Source organism: Anser anser (assembly GCF_964211835.1).
Source record: "Anser anser genome assembly, chromosome: Z".
Lineage (NCBI taxonomy): Eukaryota > Metazoa > Chordata > Aves > Anseriformes > Anatidae > Anser > Anser anser.
Genome location: NC_139723.1, coordinates 43,760,417 through 43,785,186, shown reverse-complemented (window position 1 = coordinate 43,785,186; position 24,770 = coordinate 43,760,417). Strand labels below are relative to the sequence as shown.

The window sequence follows — 24,770 nt, the reverse complement described above, 5'->3', positions numbered from 1 at the left end:
GATTGTTTATCATACAGCCACAGTTTGCAGCCTAATGGATGTTATAATCGGTGTATCTTCTCTGAACTTTTGCAGAGATTTTACTTAAATAACATTTTATGGGTAAAAAGAATAATTCCTAAATGTGAAGTAATATACCTGATATAATTTCTTGGTCCTCATATTTATTAAGAACTTCAAAAATATTCCTTTAATTTAAAAAAGTGCATTTTCTACATCACCTGCCACCAAATGCACTGAATTTAGGTATGAACACAGCAGCTTACTAAAACATTTATTTTTAACAACAATGCCTATTTTTTCTCATATTTAAATTAATGCTCCAAACATATTCAAAAATAAATCCATTCACTAACATGATATATTTTTTCAAGCTAAAATTTTATTTGTCCCTCAAAGACATACTTGGATTTTTCATTATCCATATGACTCAATTACAGAGAAATTAATCCACAAGCCAGACACAAACACAACCAATTTCAGGCCCATGGAGATAAGCAATTTTCTGAGACTACAGGGGAAGCACACACATTAAAAAACTTCTGAAGAAAAAAAATAAGAAATATTCTCTGCTAAACAATGTAAAGTTGCTGCTGCCTGGGGATTTTGGAAAGGAAGGAGAGAAAAATCTAAGAACTAACAATTTCTTTTAAAATTGCAATGCCAGGGGAGGAAAAATTTTTAAGGAACAAAATAGTCAGGAGGTACCACAAAGAAATCATTTATCCATTCCTGTTCTTTGATTTCCCTTTAGGGTCCACATTCTTTTATAGGAATCAGCAAAGCTGCACCAGGAGGCAGTACCACACATGCAGCTACGTGTGCTGTCCCCTTAAGCAGCTCTTCACCTGTGTGATGTTCCCAAATAGTAAGGATGGTTTCTAAAGAGAATTTCCAATACTAAAGAGAACAATTACATGTCCAGCTCCTTTCCCAACCATGAGTAGCTGTGTATCCAAATCCCATTTAAGTTTTATTTTTAAATATCCCCACTTACAGCGTTCCATTATTTCACTCCACAGTTTAACAAAAAGTAATCTCAACACGTTCTTTGTGGTGTCACCCTGAAATACATCTTGTAAAACTCAAAACTGAATTAAATTAGGTGGATTCCACAATTGTTGACTTTAGTAGTTTACACCATCATATTTGGATCATACTACCAAGAACGGAAGAGAAGCTTGAGAAGTGGATCACAGACGCACAGAATGGGTGAGGTTGGAGAGGACCTCCAGAGCCCACCTGGCCCAACCCCCTGCCCAAGCAGGGCCACCCAGAGCAGGCTGCCCAGGGCCACATCCAGGGGCTTTTGCAGATCTCCAAGGAGGAGCCTGCACTGCTGATCTGGGCAGCCTGTGCCTGTGCTCCGTCACCTGCACGGTAAGGACGTGCCTCCTGATGATCCAGAGGAACCTCCTGTTCCAGCTGGTGCCCAGTGCTGGTGCCCAGCTGATGGTGTCCTGGTGCTGGGCACAACTGAAGACCCTGGCTCCACCATCCTCTTTGCACCCTCCTCCCTTCAGGTATTTTGTACACATTGATGAGATCCCCCGAGACTTCTGAACGTAACTCTCAGGAGAGGAGAGCACCTCACAGGAGAGGTGCTCCAGTCCCTTCACTGTCTTTGTGAAGGCACTGTCTTTGCCTACGTTGGGCTCTTTCCAATATGTCCATGTCTCTCTTGCACTATCATTCCGTCTGAGCAAAGCTTATGAGTTAAGATGAAGGGAAACAAAATAGCTCAAATTCAGTTTCCTCCTGGCAGCCCACAAAGAGACCCCTTGCAAGAGGATCTCTGTCAGATATTCTCTTGCATGTGCCCCCACCACTCTGATGTATTTTCTCAAATATAACACTGTAAGTGCAGGAAATGGATTTCACAGATGTTTTTTTTTCTTTCCCACAGCTCCTGTTGGCAGTCTGCTTTTCTACCATTTCCTAGATAGCCCAAAGCATTCCCAAAAGATGCTTTCTGCTTCTCTGTTATAATTAAATCAAATTAACAAACAAAAATACAACATGTTCTAGAACACACCAATGAGCGTCAAAACAATTAACGGAAGGACTAGAAAAAAGGTCAAGTTATTGAGCAAGGGATAATTCCAGTAAGTCCTAACAGTTATGACTGCAGTCATGTGTTTTTGTTTCATTGCACACAGACCCTATCAAACCTGTCAGCATAACAACTATAATTCTTCCTACAAGATCAGTATTACAGTCTAATCTTTTCCATTTGGAAATGGGGGGAAACATTGGCAAACTGGTCTGAAATAATTAAAGAAAAATAAAGTGTTTAATTCATCACTTAAAATGTTAAAGTGCACTGCCAGAGGGAAATAAATCTTCTGACTGCTTTATTTTTCTTAAGTCAAGTATGTTTCAGACATGGTTCAAAATGAACTCATGGAAACTGAGCCTACTTGTAATGAAATATCAGAGGTATGTTTTAAAATATTAGCATTTACTTGGTCATTGTAAATACGACTAGTAAAACCGAGGAAAGCTTGAGAAACCCTCAAAATCATTTGCAAATAAAACTGATGCTTCTGTGTTTAAATTTTGACGTTTAAAACTTGCCTGTTTTTTCCTTTCAAGCATTAAAATTGTATTGGTTTTTGTTTTTACAGTAACACCAGTAACATTCAAAATATAAAGGAAGTAACTACAATCCTCTTCACTGCTTTACTCTAACGAGGACATTACAGCTGTGTAAAAACTACGTACTTTTATACTACTTATTCATATTTTTTTACCTGGATTTTCTGTAAATAGTTTTCCTCAGCCATCACTAACGGTAAGTAATGAGCTGTGAATCACGTAAGCACAATGAAATCATAAGCAGTACTTTTACTATAATAGAATAATAAGAATGGAAGTCTGGGCATATGAAGCCAGGAACTGTGTATGACTGACTATCTTCTGGTCCACGATTGCTTCTGAGGAGGCATAGAAACTAGCTTTATAAATTTATCTCAGTAGAGACTCAGTGTATTTCCAGTGCTCAAGCGAATAAATAAATAAAGCCCAATAAACCAGCTGATAGAGATTTTTAATATCTTGTCTAGAACAGCTCACAAACGCAAAAACTTCACCACTCTGAATACATCAAAGGGCAAATGGCCCACATTTCACAGATTTGGCAGAAAGATTTCAAGAGATGTTAATAAAAATCACTTGTCTAATACACTTAGAAATAGAACAAAATTACAGGAAAATTTATGTCCCTTGACAAGGGCAGGGACTTCTGACCCAAGGAAAAGTAGTCATCTCCTTACTGCGGAGGGGAAAAAGAAAACCGTACCAAGCAAACCTTTCATCAAAACAGCAGTAAGGTCTCCAAAAGCACGGAACCCCTCTGTGCTTCAGGCCTAAGAGCACCTGGCAAAAATACCACAAGATCATTGATGTTCCGTTATTGTCAGACTGATTAAGTGGGAAAAGGAGAGCTCAAAACTTTGCTGAGTCTCATTATGAGTTGTCACTGGGAGCTGGTATTCGTTGTACCTATGGCAATTAGGTAGAGCCTTCTAGACAGACCTTTTGGAGCACACACCTGCCCACACACGATGACAAAAAAAAAGTTATGATTAAGAAATTTACATGAATAACACCTTGAGGCAATGACCAGTGTTCTTTTTCGCTGTACAACAGAAATGCAAAACTGCCTTGAAAACTACTTCACCAATTGCTTAAAAAAAATGCTTGAAGAGAAAAAAAAAAGTTATGAAAGACCTGTGGAAAATCTGTTCTGAACCACACTTTTCTTCAGCGCTTAAAAATCTAAGTGTTCCTCACTCAGGAGAAGAAGCTCCCACTTGAGACAATCCAATTTTATTTTTGGAGTTAATATCTGATCACTGCCTATCTACCAAGCCCTCAAGTAACGTCTGAGACAGAAGAAAATGTCTTTCAGTAAGATTCATAATAAAAAAAAAAAAGATTATTTTGTTAAAATTTATTTTAAATTAAATCTAGAATAGAAGAACATGGTATCTCCATGGACTCATGATAAAGCTTTAACTACACCCTGTTTCACAAAGTGTTTCAGTTCTAAACACAAATCAGTACCTGCAAGTATATAACTATAGAGACTTCCTCTGTGAGTATCATCACTGATAAACAGTACAGGTTTTTGAACTTTCTGCGGAGATACACAGTGAGTGCTACAGAAGACTGGAAACTTGGACTTAATGTTAATCCCCTTAGCAAAGGATGAGAGAAGATGATGTATTAACATGCATAATAAGGTACTTTTATTGCTAATAGTGGTGGAGGTACTGTGAACAAAATTATACCTTCCTTATACAAAAACCATGTATTTACATGGCTTTTATAGCACAAAGCACAGATATCCCCCCCCCCCCCAACCCCCCCAAAAAAAAAGTGAGCCCAGCCACTCAGGTAGTAATTTCCTAATATCATGGGTTTTGCTTATCTCAGAAGGGTACCAGAATTATAGTTTTTAAAATAGTCACTTTTTCTAGATTTACTAAATGAACATTTTTGCCAGTTTAGTTATTACATACTTAAATATTTTTCAATAGTTTTAATTAGAGATAATTGCTTAGGTAACTTTGGTGAAACAAATTTGTTTGATGATGCATCAGCAAGTTCAGGAAAACCAGTGGCTGAATATAGGGCTGTTGTAGTTACACAAAGCTTAAGAAAATTCACATTTGAAAGAAACAGCGTGATATTAGGTTGATATTCCAGTAGCAAGACAGACAGCCATACAATTTAAACTTTTCTCTGAAAAAGATTCCCTGTCAAGTGTCCAATTCCACTCCCATTTTTTAAGTAAAAAGCATTTCTGCTGAATTCAGTCAAGTAAGTCTGTAAATGAAAAGTGATTTGATAGTCATAATTGTTAAGATAGTGTCCAAATACAGAGTCAGCTACAAATAAACAACATATTTCATTCTTGATGTTATAGTTTAAAGATACATTGTTGGAAACCACACATTTAATTTTTCCATCACAGATTCTTACACAGACATATGCTATTGGTAAATGACCACTCCGAGCAAGGTACTTAATTTCTCAGTTCACACTACATGGTTTTTTGTTAGTGTTATTAACATGAATCTACATTTAATAGGTTTAAAGAACAAAACCATCACACACTAGAAAAATCTAAAGTGTTGTTAACGGATTTCTCCAATAAAGCTTAACACTTTTTATGTTAATGTTTTTTACCTGATAGAAGTTTTAACTCTAACATGCACAGAATCTGATCTGTTTTCCACTGCCTTCATTTCTTTGCTGCAGTAGCAGCTGGCTATTACCATTCACTGTCTGTAGCTGTGTAACACCTAAAGGTCATGACTGGGGAAAATTTTGTTTTTAAGATGATTTCTAAATAAAAATTCACTTTCAAAACGTTCAAGGAAGTTCTTAAATGATCTCTCTCCAATATAAAATTTTGTCTAACAGCACAATTACTTTTGTTTTTTCATGACTTGGTCCATTGGAATGGAGTCTGAACCTTTCTGGTTTTTGGATGTTTTCGGTTTTGTTGTTTTTTAAGTTCCTTAGTACCAGTTATTTTTCTTACACAATAGGATTATAAACAGTTCTGTGTACAGTCTCATCAACTTTCTTATAAGCATCATGTTATTTTTCATCTCTGCTCACATGTGCCAACCTACACTGCATTTGTGCAGTAGTAAGTCTTATATTAGTGCTTTCAGAAAATCCAGAATAAAGCAGCCCTCATAACCCTTGTTCTCACCAACAAAATATAAATGTCATGTCAGGGGCAGCTTTTTCCCCTGCTCCAGCGTGGTCTTACTTTACATGCAATTAATTTTGGTATACAATAGTTTTGTTTGTTTGTTTGTTTGTTTTTAAGAGCTAACTTGATTAAAGCAGTATTTTAGCTGAGAAAGAAGTTTGAACTGTGTATCCGTAGCCATATCTTTCTCCTCAGGATTTGCTTTATTTCTTAGCATCAAAACAACCCACCTTCCTGCTTTCTCTTTTTTTTCATCTAACATTGCTGAAGTTTTCTATCAAACAGAAAGCAGTAACAATCTTTTACTGACTGGAGGCACTTTCACACCCTGTCATAAACAATGCACTTTAGAAGTCCAAAATGGAAGAACTGTAAATCCAAAGGATTGTACTTATGCTTGTACATACTCTCAAAGAAAGTTATCAACGTATGTGCAGACTAACTTTGGCAAACCTATTGCAGAATTAGGACCAAACAGCTTTACTGTGAAACTTAGCTTCACTGAAACCGGAAAATCTCAACAAATGATTGTGCTGACTGAATTGCATTTCTGAACTTTCAGAAATGCAATTCAAAGAAAACACTAATTCTGCTCTTACCTTATGGTAACATCTAGCATAAGCATTTAATCCAGACAATAGTTCTCTAATTTTTCAACACAATCACACCTAATTTGTTCTACTGTATGAGAATCAATTAAAAGCTATACCAGAACGGTGAAGCATAACCAAATTGTTTTTTCCTATTCTGATGCTTATGTGTTTCGGATGTTTCTTTAGCTCTCTGCTGGAAACTATGGGGAGTGTCTCATGTATGACATTTCTCATTTCAACAGGTGTGAAGGTCAATCTGCCCTGAATAACGTTAATGAATTGGAAAAAACAGCACTTTTTTTTTTTTTTTAAACATAGCCACTACCTATCTGTGAACTAACATGCTAACTTTTTATAGAGAGATAAAGTTATGCATCTGAGGCACCAGTTGATATAAAGTTATGTGGAAATCTGGGGCTGTTCTCCAATGCCACCCTGATAATTAGTCACTCACAAATACACCTTTGTTCAAAATACCACAATTTGATGCTTAATATTTCAAAGAGATGCATCTATACTGAAGCTTGGTTCTAATAAAACTGACAATGATACAACACTTCTGGATGAGAAGATATTATATAGTTTCCTTAACATATAATACTAGCTGCAAATAAAATACAAACTATTCTTGAAAGTTTGCACTCAAGGTTGTAATGTAAGAAAGGCTCCAAGTGATAAAGAGCAACATGTCAGTGTTAGGTTTTGAAGTTTAGCATGTTTCTCTAATGGACAAAAGGAACTTTTTATTCTGACTACCTGACTTAGTACTCCAATTTAAAGCTGCACAAAACACCAGCAAGCTTTTAAAATTACACTTTTTAAAATACTTAAATGGAATTTCTTCTGTTTCAGTCTGCATCCATTGCCCGCTGTCCTGTCACTGAATACCACTGAAAATAGCCTGGCTCTGTCTTCTTTACAGACTCCCTTCAAGTATATGGACACCTTGACAAGATCCACCCCTAAGCACTTTCTTCTCAAGGCTGGACAGTCACAGCTCTTTCAGCCTTTCCTCCTACGGGAGATACTCCAGTCCCTTAATCATCCTAGGGGGCCCCTCATTGGACTCTCTTCAAGTGCATCCATCTCTGTCCTGTAAAGGAGGGCCTAGACCTGGATACATATCCGGGCTGTGGGCTTACCAGTGCTGAGCAGAAGGAAAGGATCACCTCACTCGAGCTGCTGGCAACATTCCTCCTCAAGCAGGAGTAAATAATTGAGAGTGGCCTCACAGTGGTATCAGTGCTGTGACCTTGTTTTTTGCCCTGCTCCTCCTGGGAACCTGAACTCCACCACCTCCTGGCCATTGCAGCCAAGGCTGCCTTCCACTTTCACATCCCAGCCAGCACATCCTTGTCTGCAAGTACCAGGTCCAGCAGAGTACCTCTCCTTGTTGTGTCTGATCGTTCGGTCAGAAACTTGTCGTCAGTGCCCTCCAGGAACCTCACAGATTGCTTACAATCTTCTGTGTTGTTCCTCAAGCAGATATCAGGCATGGCTAAAGCCCCCCATGAGGACCAGGGCCTGCAAATGTGAGGCTACTTCTACCTGTCTGTAGAAGTCCTCACCTACTTGCTGCCTGGTCAGGTGGGCTACAGCAGATACCCACTACAATGTCACCCACAGCGGTCTGCTCTTTAATCCTCACCTATAAACTCTCAGTTGGCTCCTCATCCTTGCCCAGGCAGAGCTCCATGCATCCAAGTGTTCTCTCACAAAAAGGACTTCCCCAACTCACCTCCAGGTATCTGGCTTTCCTACACAACCTGTACCCCTCAACTGCAGAACTGCAGTTATGGGAGCTATCCCACCACATCTCCGTGATCCCAACAACATGATAGAATTGCAACCACACAGACCTTTAATTCACTATTTTTATTCCCTATGCTGTGTACATTAGTATTCAGGCACTGCAGAGAGGCACCCCCAGCACAATAATTTTCCAGAAAGGCTCTGTGATTTTTTTTCCCCCCCATAATGATGTAAAACAATGCTTGAAAGAAGAGATTCAAAGTTACTCTCAACTATTTCGTATCTATGCATAATTGACATATTTTAAGTATGGTACTTACTGAAGAAGTCTCCCACAGCCTCTTCAGTGTATACCTCTGCATTCAGGCAATTCATCTATGCCCACCCTTATTCTGGACTGAAGTCTGTCCATACTTTTCTTAAACTCCCACGGAGACCGTGCAGCTTTCCCAGTTAATCTATTTGAGAACTTCATTTTCGCTTGCCATATATATATATCTATATACACACACACACACATACATACACACATGTATATTTTACCTACAGTCTAAGCTAACTTCTCCTTTCAAATTTAAGGCCATTACTTCTGATCCTGTCTTCTCTCGACAGAATAGATTCCTTGCATTTAGCTTTTTACGTTTGAAAACAGCTCTCATATTCTTTCCTCCTCCTCCAGCTCTGAGTTTTCCTTTTCATTTTGATAAAGGCCTTGTGAGGAAAATTATAATCAAAACAATTAATTTTACTTGCTGTAGTAAGACTTCCTGTACATTAAAGTTGGAACTCTATCTGGAATCCCATCCTAAAAGCATTGCAGTGTAGAACATTCCCCTTTGCTGAAAGGGGAGCTGCACTATGGAATCTTTTCAAGCATCAGTACTGGAACTGAACATCATCCCTACCTTCCACAGGGTACCACAGATGCCCTCCCATATTTCTGCTAGTTCTGCACAGTCTACAGACAAATTCCTCTTTAGTGTAGCATCTAAAGTCTTAGGCACCTTATTATTTTAGTTCCACAAAAGCAAAAATACGTTCATTTTTTTACCCCAACCTTCTATAGCCAAGGCCACTGTAAAACCATTTTTGGCTTAAAGTATACTAAGTGATAACATATTATATAGCACACAAATCTTATTCTTTTCCAATTTCATCTAACACTTTTCTTAAATTTGTAATTCTACATTATTTCATCTCTAACCACGTTTTCAGAAAGAGATGTTTACACATTTGAAATCATTTTTTTCCTGTGTATCTCCAATTACCACATACACGTGGATACTAAGTGATTACATGCATGGAAACATATAACAATACGTATGGTTTTGCAACCCTATCTAAGGCTTTAACAGTTTCACAACGTAATAAGCTAGCTACTGAACAGGTACGATACACTTTGTGTCACAAACCTTATTTGTTTTAAATTCTTAAACTACTGTTATGTATCTGTACCAGAGGGAAAAAATATTTGGAAGAAAAATTTACAGTTCTTACAGTAATTTTCAGCTTACATAGTTCAAGTCTGTTCAAACAAATTTTTAATACTGTATTCAGTAATAAAATTAAAGAAAAACCTGCTCTCAAAGAGACAATTGAGACTTAGGGTTTCACTGCATATAACAACTCCCCGATGACATTAAAATTTATACTAGCAACAACAAATGTTAACATACAGTCTAACTTTATTACTGCTTTCTTTAAAAGTTTGAAGCAATTGAATTGACAAGATAGTGTAAGAGTAATCTGAGTATATTGAAAAACTAAATGTCTCAACACATCAACATTCTTTCTGAAGACTGAAATAACATTTTTTGAGAGAACCCACTTCATTTGAGAAATTAACTTTTTTCCTGAAAAAAAAAAAAAGGAAATATATTAAGTGTGTACTACCTTGTCACTTTACAGCTCGACTCAATCAACTCATTTTCAATATCCAGCAGACTAGAAGGTAGATTGTATTCCAAAGGTGAGGCCATTCTTTTTAAACGCAGTAAGCCAACACAGAACTTGGCTCCCATCTCCTCCAGTTCTCTTGTCCCTATCTGCAATCCCTAATTTAAAAATAAGATTTAAGAAACATAAAATAGGTACATGCAGATGAACCCACACATACTGCAAAATTATTATTTACGACACATTAAAGAACTGCAGAGTAAATGCTTAGCATAAGTATCAGGAACAAAACAAAATAGAGAATAACAACTTGAGTCTTCTAAGGGAAAACAGACGTTTCTGGGCACTTCTGCATTTCTTCAGAGCTTCCTATTTAACACTACTAGCACATCAATATTAACAGAACTTTTACCCAGTGACACTGGAAGAGAGAGATTAGATACTACGTCCAAGTTTATAAGTCTAAATTATTTATAAAAGCTGAGACAAAATTTAAAAAATGAATTTCAAATAAGAGTATCTCGAATACAAGATTTTTCAAGCAAAAGTCCCTTCAAAATGAGTAAATTCACACTTCAACCATGATCAACTTCATTGATGTGTTCTAACACATAAACAAGAGTTTAAAATAATGTCACTCTTTAACATAAACAAGTATCTCTTCCCCTCCTATGAGTTAGAGGTTACATGTTAATTCTGAAAGCATTTATTCACACATTTACTAAATAAAAAGACAAACAAAAATTGAAGTATCAAAAGCCATAAGTTGTTTTCTAACTTGAGTAAGATATTTTCTTCTGTGAAGAGGTAGAATTTGTGTTATTCTCCAAGATTACATGTGACGTGTCCCATCAGATTATAGACTTAGTGAGCAATGCTCTATATAAGGACAGAACCTCTGACCTCAACTCTTTTACAAAAAGAGAACAGTATTACAGAGTCATCCTCAAAAATTACAGCATTGGCCAGTACTGAACCATATATACAATAACATATTCAGTGTCACAACCTAACTCAATATGCCCTCTGCAACTTCTTTATCTCAGGAGAATTTAAAGAAGAGTTTAGTGTACTTCTTCTAAGCCTCTTAAAGAAATGGGTAGTTAAAAAGAAGCTTTGACAAAACAAGCAAGAAAGCAGACGAACCAGGAAACAGTGGCAAGCTCTCACCCAGTAGGAAAATGTATGAAGCAAAAAGAACGGAGTATCCCTTTTTTTTTTCCTAAAAGCTAGAACACAAGCTTTGTATGTTGCCACACTGATGCTGTACTATAAAATGCAAGGCTCAGAAGAATTGTATTGCTGTTTGCACATACTTCACGTACTTCTGTTTTGACTATATGCAAACTTAAATGGAAAGTTTGATTTTATTTTTCTTGCGATTTCTCTTTTTATCAGTAGTCTTCATAAACCAGGTGCTTTTTAGTAACAAGAAAGCTAAAGCAATACCTACTATTCTATAAAAGTGTCATCCTCCTGTCAAATGGCACAGAAACCTGTTATCAGTGAACAAGAATTGGATACTAAGTATTATTGTTAATAGTAATACTACTTACCTCTTTTATAGTGCTTTTGTGCTGTAGGTTTCAAAGCACTTTATTAATAAAGGAAGAATTATCCTCATTTTATTGATGGAGAAATGGAGGCAGAGAGGGCTGAAGCGATTTGCACAGTGTCTCACAGCATGTCACTGACCCCGCTGGGAACAGAAATCAGTTCTCCTCACTCCCAGTGCAGTACCTTATCCACAGAGGCCAATTTTTTGTTTTTGTTTTGTTATTTGTTTGCACATCTGTAACATTCGAAGAGCCCAATCATAGCTGGGGCTCCACTACGCTAATCACAGGAAGACACAGTCCCTGCCCCAAAAAGATTAAAATAACATTAAGGACAAGAGGCAACAAGTATGCAGAAGAGGAAGGAGAAGTGTAACAGTAATCTCACTGTTACAAAGATTACTAAGGTGCACAACTGGATGTTCAGAAACTTTTCCGATCATTGTCTACATCTGTTGCTGAAGAAGATATAGTTAGTTGACAGACTCCTTACAGAGAGTATCAGAGGAGTGGCTGTTTAAGTTGACAAGAGTACAGTATGAAATAAAGTGCAAAGACAATTGTTAGAAAGATAAATAGCGTGTGCATATTCCATGGCTGCTATTTTCAGCACAGCAGAAACAATATATAACTAAAGAGAAATCTAAATGGATCAAATGGGAGATGGGTAACTGTGAAGCACCTAGACAGCAAGAATTTGAACTTGCTATACTGAAGAGTCTATAAGCTTGAAGTAAAAGCCTAAGCTAAAGTCTAGATTTTTATCATTTCTTTGATTAACAGAGAATGCAATGAACACAGACCTGTCAAATATAGAACTTCTTAATCCATTCTTTATGTTGAATCAGACAATTCTCTTACTTTCCATGAAACAAGGGACCCAAAGTCTGCTTCCAGACATTGTAATAAACAGTTGCACTAAGGAACTCAGACAAAGTTCACTTTTGCTGAAGCTTTGATTATACTCTGCTTCTTGGTCTTCCAAATACCTTCAACTATTATTCTAATACCTTCAACTGTGGTCCAATTAAGTTCCTTATATGTTACAAACATTGCTGTTAAGCACAAGGTTAGCCACCTCAAGGTAGCTTAAAAAAAAAAAAAAAGGATGCTTTCAATTTTGGCTTTTTGAAATTCTGAATTTCATTCCTTTTTCCTTTATATTTTACACGATCATCATCCTAGACAGTAGGCAGTAATACTTCATACAGCTGACTGGCGTCTTCATTACTAAGTATGGCATGTAAATGGCTTCATATTTCTTCTCAGCAATGGACTCTCCTACATGAAAACAAAGATGCATGACAGAAGGTGCAACAGGCTGCCACCTTAAGTTGAGACGAATCTTCCTGTAATATGTATTTAAATTGAAAAGTTTTAGTAAGATTTGGAGAAATCATTTGGACAGTAAATCATCTTTTCCTATTCAGTAGGAGTTACAAAGACGTGATCATTTTTGTGAATTCAAAGTGTAGAGATAGAATGATCATGGTAACTTAGCTTGTGTGTTGACCAAATTCTTGTTTTAGACTCTTAAAGTCTTCTTTTCTGTGCATCATGAAATTTCCAAGTGACAAAGCTTTCTCAATTAACTTAAAAATTAAGTCATACTGCCAAGCTTATAAGTCTCCAAGCAGTAGAGGAACAGATTTCCTAGTTAAATTATTGTTCAACTTTTAGGTTTAGTAACAAAATTTTCCTGTTATCTGGAATCTTAATTATCCTTCACAGATTACTGAGCAACTTTTCACCTCATCTTTTTGGTTTTCGTATCTTGAATCACAGATGACTAAACAATATTTGCAGCACTAATTCTCAGTGTGTTACAAAAACAACACACAAGCAGTTCAAGTGAGTTTGTTTCCAGAGATAACTGTCCCAGTGATCCTAAATTCAGGTGAGAACTGCAAACTTCAGTTAAACAACTTTTTTCCTGTCTGTATGCAGTCTAGCATCACCACTGTCTGAGTAAAATTAAAAATAATACGAGTCAAAAGTGATGACCAACTTTGGCAGAGACTCATCATTTCTTTCACAAAGAACAAAATTTTTTAGTAATCTTCTTTGTGCTTTGACAAAATTCAGTGATGACAGTAAGCCAGGTGAGCAGAAAAGTGCTTCAGACCTTTACACAGCACACGGTCCCTCAGATCAGAACTGTCATGTCTTTTGGGGTGGCAAGCAGGAGAGAAGAGAATTTCTACAGCTTAACTCAGTTTTGTGTTTTGAAATAACATATGAAATATGAAAATAAATATATATCACAAGTCCATTCATGGAGTTGCTGGCTTCACTTCCTCCATAGAAAAAAGGCCCAGTCTCTTCTCTCTTTGACAGTCTCTTTGCAGAAATGTTGCTCGTTCCTTGTTATGTCTAGTAACTTTGGCCTTTCAGACAAATTTCATTAATTAACCTGAGCATTATCATAGTGAAGAAAAAACAAAGGTTCTTTATGTATGTTACAAAGAATGACTAAGAGCTCATGAACTGTTTCATTCCAAACAAAATAAGTGACAGAACAGCAATTCAATCTCATCAACTTGTTTACAGCATGTAGGAGATTGCTCTTCCCTTTAGAGTAACTGATTTTTCCACAGAATTCAGCCATTTCTTCCTCCCTTACTGAAGAAGGGCTTTGCAGCTTAAGCATCTTAAAAGTTTGTCCACAAAGTATCTCTATTCACCTTTCAATAAGAACTTTCTGTAGCAGCACTGTGAAGGCCATGAATGTTGATGTTTGTAAGAATATTCTGGAAGTTTCAAACTAGCTGGATAGGTTATTTTTTAAAACTCCATAATGTCATCATCTGAGGAACAATGAAAATTGTAATGGAATATTCTGACAATAACAGGAATGCTTCTGTTGTTAATTGACAAAATTAATACACTCGTTCAGTAGTTACAGACCTACTAAAATTCCTGCCAAAATACCTTCCTGCTGTCTGAAAAGATAAGCATGGGTAAATATACTTTGTTATATCCCTTTTTTTTCTCTCCTCCTTCTTTGTCCCAGAATTCTGGTTCTCAAGCACCTTATCTGAGGTCAAGCACCTTATCTGAGCCTTCTGGCCACTTTTTCTTGATTAGCACTTCTAAACTCTGTTTTGAAGCAGAGGAAGGTGTGACTTCTCTGAACATTCACTTTACAAACTTGCTTCAATTTGTAGCTACATTTAACCCAATGACAGAAGCTGAAGCTCTGATGTTAGGGTTGTTTTTGTTTTTTGTTTTTTTTCTCCCTACAAAGGTTTTCCTTATGAAGTAAGTTTTCTACTAGTGAGGGGGGTCACTTTTTGTTTTAAAACATCCGTCCCTGTTAATGGTTTGAAGGACACAACTTGAAAAAAAGCTCTAAGTCTAGAGGTGAAACAGCTACAATGAGTTTACCTAAAGATACACACTTAATAGTGTTGGTAAGACAATATGAAAGTGGTTCACTTCCTAAGTCTATTTCTCAATCTACAAAAATTCTGTACTAAATACTTTCTGAAGAACCAAAAACTGCCATGGTGAAGTCTAAAATTGCAAGATGTGAAGGATTTTATTCTAGTATTGGCATTTATTACCACCCAATCTGAATAATCTACTGGAAAGAATAGTTCTCTGAATTTTTTAATTACATGCATTCATTTGTGCTATAAGCAATAATTAACAGTAAGCTTGTTAAAACAGCCCATAAGCATAGCATACTATGATGTGTTTTAAGTGACAGACAAAGACTGTTATGCAACTTGTAATATTGCAAATAATGTCATTTCACCAATTTTAGAGTACACAGAGATCTTAAAGCAGTTTTAGAAGTCTAAGGTAAGCAAGCAAGCAAGCGGGATTATAAAACAGGCTTCCAGTGCAAATGGTAGAAATTATAAAGCAAGAGCAGTTTAACTGATACACTTTCTTACCTTATATTTGCCCTGGTCACATCCACATAATGTGCTTTCCATTGTGTAGCTCCTCTGTACTCCAATCTCTCTCCAGACAACAACTCGTGCTGTTGACTCCTTGGACTTTTCCACTACAAAGCTGCAGCTGCCCATGCAGAATGCCGGTGCAGTTTGACTCAGGATCTTGGGGAGTGCCTGCAAGACAATAATTCGAAAGAGACAGTGATTCTTTATTTCACCTATGAAAGGAAGACAAGGGAAAACATTAAATCACAAACTGTCATCAGAAAATCTGTCTGTAGTTTAAATTAATATAAGAGTAATAATAAAAACATTTTGCCAGCTGGACTTTTTTAAGCCCAGGAGGCTCAAATGACAACAGGTTTGTAACTTCCTACTTGTTTAAATCCTATTTTTCAGATGCAGTTCCTAAAATGAAGTATTAGTCATGTGTATAGGAATGAGGAATTCTTCAGGTGATCGCTATCTCCTTCTAATTCACCCAGATAACTTTGCTTAAATTAAGTGCCCTACATAACCCACACAGTTAAGAAAGCATAATTCATATATTGAACTGTTCCAACAATTCAACCTGCAGACCTAACAGGCATGATTTTATTAATACAAAATAGTCATCCATAGTCAGCAAAGCACTAAGCACACGCTTAACCTCTAGATTATGAATCAAAATTCAAGCTGTTCACATTACAGCGGTGGAAAATCATAGAATCATCTAGGTGGGAAAAGACCTTCAAGATGGCCAAGTCCAATCATCAGCCTGACCTACCAGGTCCCATCACTAACCCATGTCCTTTGGTGCCACGTCCACATGCCTCTTAAATGCTCCGGGGATGGTGGACTCTACCACTTCCCTGGACAACCTGTTCCAATGTTTGACTACCCTCTCTGCAAAGAAATTCTTCCTAATATCTAATCTAAACCTCCCCTGGAGCAACTTGAGACCATTTCCTTGACAGGATTATCATTTGTCACCTGAGAAAAGAACTGACACCCTGCTTGTTACAACCTTTTACTACCTTTCAGGCAGTTGTAGAGAGAGCTGAGGTCTCCCCTCAGCCTTCTTTTCTGCAAACTAAAAAACTCATGTGCTATCAGTCACTCCTCATATGTCTTGTTTTCTAGATCCTTCACCAGCTTTGTTGTTCTACTCTATATGCACTCCAGCAACTCAACATCTTTCATATAGTAAGGGGCCCAAAACTGCCCTTCTTGTAGATTAGTCACATTTGCTAATTTCCTGCCAACTGCATCCACCCTGGTTAGCCAAGACTGCTGGTAAATTACTGAAATCTCCATCAAATTACTGAAATCTCCATCAAATAAAGGATGGAGATTCTCCTAATCTTCCTTCGCTGTTCATGTATTTATAAAAGCACTTTTTATTGTCTTTTACTGCACTATACAAATTGAGTTCCAGTTGGCCCTTCCAATTTTCTCCCCGCACAAGTAGACAACAAGCTCTATAGTCCTCATGAGCCGTCCACTCCTTCCAGAGTTCATGAACTCTTTTTCTTGCTGAGTTCCTGAAGAAGCCAGGCTGGTCTTTATTCAAGAAAAAGGCCCAGCCTTCCTGGACTCCTTTGCCTTTCAGAACCACTCCCAAAACAGGTTTCTAAATAGACCAAACCCTGCCTTCTGGAAATCCAAGGCAGCAGTTCTGCTAACCACTTTCCTTACTTTACCAAAGATCAAAAACCCTATCATTTCATAATTGTTGTGCTCAAGACAGCTTCCAACCATCACATCACCCACAAGTCCTTCCCAGTTTGCATCTCTTTAGAAAACACAAGCTGTTTGGACATTATAGGTTGCACATATTTCCAATTACCACATGGCGGCAGTGGAGCTACACAGAAGAAACTATTATCACATAATTCTTTGAATCTTATTTTAGGAATTTTTAAAAGGCTATATAATACAGTGGATGTTGCTTGTGTAAATTAATTGTGTATTAGGGGCACATGCCTCTTAACTACATGTTTTTAAACAGGAACTTTGCTTCTTTCCATATATATGAGTATTTCTCAGGGTAATTTTGTTATTTTTGCTGATTTTCTTGATGCTATTCTATTGTTTGCCATGCTCAAATGATTTTTTTTTCCCATTGACTAATTATAAATGCACAGAAGCATATTTTCCATATATTTGCTACATGGTGTTGAACAGAAAAAGCACACAATGCTACTTGAAAAAAATTAAGCACACCGCTAAGAGTAAATTCTTAAGCTGTATTAGCATACAAATGATGTTTAAAGCTATCAAAATATTTTGACGTACACAGATGAACTAAAAGCCATCATTCCAAATAAGTCTGGTTATGCTATAAAGTCACTGTGTGCGCAGAATAAGACTAGGAAGTTATTTGAAAGGCATATTCCAAATTCATGCCAAATGAAAAAGGTATGAATGTCAAACTTACCCTGTAACCAGGGTCTTCCATTATGTCACAAGAGGCAGCATTAACATTTGTGTGCCACATTGTCTCTTTGATGCTGCAGCCATACATAAATACATTCTTTTTACGTGAGTGGCCATGATAATCGCAGTAAACCTACAAATAACCATATACCAAAATAAAGCCACGGCACATAAATTTTAAAAATCTTCATTTATCCTTCTATTGCATTTATATTTTCACTGTTGAAAGTTCCAAAAAATTATCAAACAAAACTCTTTATATGATAAACTTTTGCATTATGAAGAAAAGGTAGGATTCTTCTATGGAAGATTTAACCCTCTACCCTAACTACAAAAACAGATTCAGACTTAGAAATCTGCAAAAGCTCACTTCACCAAGTCACATTTTTAAGTGTGATACATGGTAAGACCTTATGAAAATGTTTGTTTTATAGAACAGCTACGTTTAAAAGCTTCAGAATTGTTTATACAGACATACTCACCAGAGGTAAATGTTTAATAGCAGCCAGATATTGCAGTAAGCCTTTAGCATGGTAAATGGTGGGATGCAGATCTGGATTTGGATTTTGCCACTGTCTGTTTAAGTCTTCTCCACTTAAAGAGCAACGGTGGCTATTGCAGGGGAAGAAGGAAAAACACATGATAATACGTTTGTATTATCTGAATACTTTTAAATAAGCTTCCCCCACAACCTCAAGTTTTAGTTGTTACCACTGCTTCTTTGGAAGAGCCTGGTAAGAAAGAAACTTCAATTTTATAACACTGATTAATGGAAATGTATAGAAATATTTGAGTTTTTATTTTTAAGCCATGTTACAGAAAACATAAAAATAAATCAGAAGTGGCTTCTCAGGTGAATTCAATTGTAATCTTGCCTATGTCCTCTTGAAACTGAAAGCTTGCGATTTTATTTAAATGCTAGTTCAAAATCAGTAACTTCAAACATATGGTATCTTTACAGTTTTGGTGTGTTCACTTCTGTAACAAATACTAATGTCAACCAGAAATCTAAGGTTTCAACATGAAGTCAACAGGAGATAGCCAGCTATTAGGAAAATAAGGAAACAATACCAAAAAACAGCAAACAAAGAAAGATCATCTCTGTATTCAGCAAACTTTCAGCAAGAACTGTTTAGGTTGCAGAAATCTACATTTGTACAGTCATTTTCAGTACATTAGTCTTTTGATTGTGTCTGATTGGACAGATTTGTTAATTGTCCCTGCATTAAACTTTCACTTACAGTCTGAATGATTTAATTCCAGGTTTTCAGCTACATGCATATTTTTATGTATATAAAGAGAGGGTTCTACTCAAATCTATCATTGCTTTGAATGTGTTTGTTTTGTTGTTGTTTTTTAGGAAAAACTTCTAAAATACTACTCATAACTAGGTAAGAAAGAAGTGTGGATTCACCATACTGGAATTACCATTTTATAAGAACTCCCTGTAATCAATATAGACTGCTGAATATTTACTGATTGCAGTATCAGAGTGTTCTGAAATATTCCTTGGATTTAGTAAGAAAAGTAGTAGTAAATGAAAGTATTGCCATTAGGCTATCATAAATTCAGGATACTCTCTTACTGACCTAATACAGTTCTCCCCTTTAATAACACCTGATAAAATAGCCACTTCCATAACATCCTTCTAAAAACTACAGGAAAAAAAGGGAGAACTACATAAAAAGCTGAATCAGATACAAGAACTTACTTTTCATGATAAATATGAACTTCTCATACTTTTTCTAGAAGCAGCTGTGCTATCATATACCACTCTACACCTATCCAAGACTGTGGACAGTAGTATTTTCTAGTAGTTCAAAGAGACAATTAAAATTACATCAAATCACCCATGAAAAAATGAATATATATTTATAAACTTTGAATTCATGGAACAACTGCACCTACCTTGGAAAGCCAAAAAATGGAAAACTAAGGTCTAGTAATTTCCTAAGTAATTTTCTTCATATTAAATACTGCTTTGTGTTAAATATATTTATGTTTTGGGATTAGTTTAGATTTATTAATTTTTTTAATAACAGATTCAAAGACTTTGTATTACAGGTCAAATATCTGTAAGTAAACTTATGCTTACTTTCCATTGATGACACCATCCGGATTGAGCATAGGAATAATTTTGAAAATATAAGATTCACGTAAACTTTGGGCATTTGGGTTATTGCTCATAAGATATTCCAGTGTTCCCTTCATAACCCAGCTTGCATTAGTCTCTCCAGGATGTACACGAGCGGATAGGAAAATATAAGGACGATTCCCTAAAAAGAAGCATGCACAGAAGTTGCAAAATAAGACTCAAGCTAATTAAGCAGTCTGTTAATTGAAGAGAGGAAAAAACAGCCTCATTTATTACAAACCACAATAGATTATTTGGGAGTTATTTTTCAGTATATTCAGATAAATGGGGAATTCTTGATACAGCTTGCCAGAATATTGTTATAAGGACTGCTAATTACAGAATTCTCACAACTGAACTTTAAATTCAATCCAAGACACATGAGCATAACCAGCTTGAGCTGGTGATTATGACATGATGAGTTTGATGCCTTTTTTTTTTCGCAATAGACAAAAAAAATCTGGTGGCGGGGGAGAATAAAACAGAATGCTGTTATGACCAAAGTGTAGTTCAAATCACAGTAGCTTAGACATGACTCTAGCTTTAGCTCTAGGAACAATTTTTTTGGCAAGCAAATATGCTGAACTTTTGGAGACAAAAAAGGAACTCAGAACTCAGGTATCCCTTTCCAAGGTGTGTTGCCTGCAAAATGCTACATGCAAAAATATCTAGCAACTTATTTAATACTTGAAAGAAAAAGTCACTTGTAAATATCCTTGACTACCACATGTATTTTTAAATACAAAACAAATCCTGAATATGAACACCCTTCTAATCTAATGAGATTCATTAATCTTACTTTACATTGCTACTTTTACAATGCACAGTGTTTAATACTAATTATTTTTTTTCATAAAGAGATGTTTTTCCATTCTTTTCAGTTGATGAGAAAGAAAAATCATACTTACTAAACTGACAGATATGTTCATAGTAATTTGACTCTGGCATGGCTGTAATAGTGACTAAGGGACAACTGTTGCCAGCCAGGGTCTCACAGAGAACATCTTGTCGAAAATATATCTGTTGAGGGTTGTGCATAGATTCCAACTTCTGAAGATGCATCTTCATCCCCAAAATAATGGAAAAAAAAATAGATCAAATGTTTTGCAATCATTTATGACAGCTTATTCCATGTGTCCTGTTTAATCCTCCTTTCTTTTTGTCATTCTAAACAGTGTTAAAGCTTCCATGGTAATTTTGACCATTAAATACCATTCTCTGTATCTCTAACAAATTGAATGCTTTTCTTTATATAGCCTGTTGTTACAACTGCTTTGAGGCAGATGAAGGCACAGAGAGCAGATTTCTTGGTTTCCTACCAAATGAAACTGTAAGGGTATGTGGAAGGTGAGCGCCTGTGATTCATTAAGGTTACCCAATCAGGGATCTTTTTAGTGCAGAAGATAACAAGTAAAGGGGGAAGTAATAAACAGGAACAAGAGAGAGACAAACCTGGTAAGCAAGATATAATAGAAACAATGGCCAAGATCAAATGTCTCCAGGCATTAAACTGATGGGCCTGGAAAACTACGGGCAAAGCTTTGGAGAAAGCTATTTGGACTAGCCAGTGAGTTTGAGGACCCAGGTCCAGGCAGGGTTACCAAGCAGGCAGAGTCATGCTAGTATCTGGGAGGGACCACGAGGCAGAGTGCCTGCCAGATGAGCGTGTGCACCCATGTGCCAGTAAGCATCCATCTGGACTAGCCTGCAAGCAGAAGGCCTGTACAGCAGGTAAGAGGGATGAGAATCAGGCAGGTGATTGCATGGACAGATGGGCCATAGCAGCACCCCACAACGTGTGTGTGCTTGTGAATCTAGGGGAGGGGGGTGCTTTCACTAGGAACAGCAATCTTTACCAGCTGGAGAGAAGGAAAGAGACTTGAAACTAAGTTTAAAGTGAGTCTTGGAAATGTTAAATGAGTGCTGTTGAAGGCAGCACCTTGTCTGTGCCAGTCTGTGTAGCTGTGACACTGGGGAGTGGGTGGGTGGGTGTCAGTCTGTCTCTGTCTAGGTTACTGCTACTACTGACTGAACCTGCAAACAGGGAAGCAGCAGCCACATCCATCAACGTGGGACAGAGACCCCTGGGTCCCTCAGCTGGGCTCCAGCAGCGGGTTAGGCAGAAACCCCAGGCCTCAAAGCTGTTGGAGGCAGCAGCTGCTTATATATTGCCATCAGGGATGCTTCTTCAGGGAGAAAATACTCCTTTGTAAAAAGCTTTGCTCAACACAGTTTCATATTAGCCATTGAATCCCCAAGCACATTTTTAATACTATGACAAAAACAACTACCTGAAATTCCAACCAAGTTTTGCTTGGTACTAAAAGCTTTACAATACCCCTTTTAGGTAATTCATTATTCTGAAAATGTCCCTAATTATCTTAAATAATTGTAACTTGGATAAATCTGTTATGAAAAGGTATGCATACATAGCAGGATATGAGTCATTTGACTCAAAATAAATAAATAAATAAAATTCAATTAATAGTTTTCCAGACAATTATGAATTGTGATTCTCAGAAAAACCTTTTAGCCTGAAAGGAAGCATTTATTTTTCCAGTTACTGTTTTTTTATAACAACCTACACATCACCATTCTAAGTACTAATATTTTATAATCCTCAATTTCAAGCAGCATTTTGAACTCCATAGAAAGAAGTGAAATCAATCATGAATGCTTATGTATCACATTCTCTAAATGTGTAAATATTTATCTTTGTAATGGATCGTAATCTTCTCACCTTTAAAGTTGAGTATGTATATGGATAATGGTAAGCAAAGTAGCAGACATCATCTTTATGTTGAAAAGTCACTGTGAACGTAATCGTGTAATAAGATTTTCCTTTCTGACCCCCAGCAGCAATCGAACTTCTTGAAAAATGATTCCTAAGAGTAAAGTGAAGTTAATAGACATACTAGAACACTTCTCGTTATCGTTGATTATTTCTGAACCACATTGTAAGAGCAAGAAAATTTTTAGGGATTTTATTTCTCTTTCCTGTTTATCCAGGTTAAATCCACTCTTTCCCATCATCTGTAAGATACTTTATCACAGTAGGGATGCACATGCATTCACATCAGGAAGATGCGAGTACACAAACAAACAAAAAAGGAAGTAAACAACTGTTGACCAAAAAGGGTAACACAAGGATATGCTGTTACCTTCTCATCCTGTGTTTTAGGATTGCTCTACAATGACTGCATGATTAAATAGAAAAAAAAAAAAAAACTAAACACGAACACCACTTCATAAATCTTACTGGAAATCACCATTAACATTTCAGTAAACAGGTATACGCACATTCCATAGAAAGGTTCTCTAGAATAGTATGCAATATATGATGAAAGATGAACTACTTAGCTGTTTGCTAAAAAAGAAAAAAAGCACCCTATATGTTGGTCACTTGTGTTATTCTCTATAGCTGAGGAAGAAAACGGTGTTCAAAACCAAACTATTAAAATGTAATTATTAAAAGTCAGAACCAAACATTTTTCCTTAAAAATTCTACTTACACTAATCTTCAGTAAAAGCTTTGGCGTATGTTTGATGGGTGTACTTACTTATAGTAACAAATATCTGTCCCAACACGAGTCCAAGATGGTCGAGAATTTAATGCTTCCTGAACAGAATACATAAGGGGCTGCATGCCTTAAAGGAAAAATGCATCTCATTTTAATGCTTAACCTTAAACATCAAGCTCTTATAAGTAATGGACCACATCAACATTTTTATGTGAGTCTCCAAACTAGCTATGCTCATTTACTACCAAAGAGTACACTTTTATGAATATCTAAATATTATACATTCTTTCAATCAGGTCACAAAAGACTGTCCTTCCTCCTAGTTTTCAGAAAACAGCAAATTAAAACAAACAGATCTACACAAGGTGAAAACGAAATGTGTAACTGAAAGCTGTGGTTAGCACAAATGATAATCCATGAAAATCTAGGGTTCTACTCTATCCAATTCACCTATACAAAAAAGGCTTCAAAAAGAGTTCAAAAAAAAAAAAAAAGACTATAATCCATTCACATGGATAGCTGTAAAAGTAACTGATGTTTCAGAACGATAATACTCTTTTTTTTTTTTTTACAGTAACAGTTTATATTTTTGGAAGAATATAGTTAAGTTGAATACTTCATATCAAGTTGGAATAGAAAATTATATATCTTAATTGAACAGTATTTGCTACTTAGGTAATTAGTCAAATATATTGACTGATTCAGTCAATATACTTAAAAAACAAAAGTAACTATTAAGTGTTTGAAACACACGAACGAAGATCTAAGGTAACTGGTGAATACAGAATTTAAAAAACATTTTACTACTGGTCAAACTCCTTGGGTATTCCTGGATTCTACCAATGTGAATTATAAATTATGACAAAGACTGATGCGATGTTACTCTATCCCAGGTGTTTGAGGATGAGTGGGAGAAGGGATTTTCTCTTTCTCCTCCTCAAATGACTAAAAGAAAGAATTCTAGAATATCCATCAGAAAAAAAAAAGTTTTTACACTGAATGTCTGAATTCCAGACAAATAGAATAAAGGCATATCAGGTAAGCCAGTATTTTTGGATGAGGCACAACCATGAAACAATAATAGCTAGAGACTACAGGGGTCATTTACAAAGCATGGCAGTTCAGAGACTTAGGATTCCTTCTCAAACACGATGTACCTCTCCTCCTATCAGTAAAACAAAGCTGTCTGAGAACGTGTCCACCTACTTTCACTTCTGAAAATACACCTTTGTTCAGAAAGGGATTAAAGACATTAGCTGTC

At 36.4% G+C, this 24,770-nt stretch overlaps 1 protein-coding gene across 11 annotated transcripts in view; it reads right to left on the bottom strand.

Moving 5' to 3' along the window:
* The window catches only part of AGTPBP1 (ATP/GTP binding carboxypeptidase 1), a 67,226-nt gene that overhangs the window by 5,102 nt on the left and 37,354 nt on the right, over positions 1-24,770 (bottom strand). For 5 of the 11 annotated variants that reach the window (XM_083817724.1, XM_083817728.1, XM_083817727.1 and 2 more), the window contains 8 exons: positions 23,549-23,636; positions 22,729-22,873; positions 20,897-21,050; positions 19,950-20,130; positions 18,337-18,466; positions 17,856-17,987; positions 15,434-15,610; positions 9,973-10,133 (listed from right to left, as the gene is read on the bottom strand). In XM_083817724.1, coding sequence (XP_083673850.1) covers positions 9,973-10,133; positions 15,434-15,610; positions 17,856-17,987; positions 18,337-18,466; positions 19,950-20,130; positions 20,897-21,050; positions 22,729-22,873; positions 23,549-23,636 — 1,168 coding nt within the window. The other 6 variants (XR_014576758.1, XM_083817722.1, XM_083817730.1 and 3 more) reach the window with 6 other exon arrangements.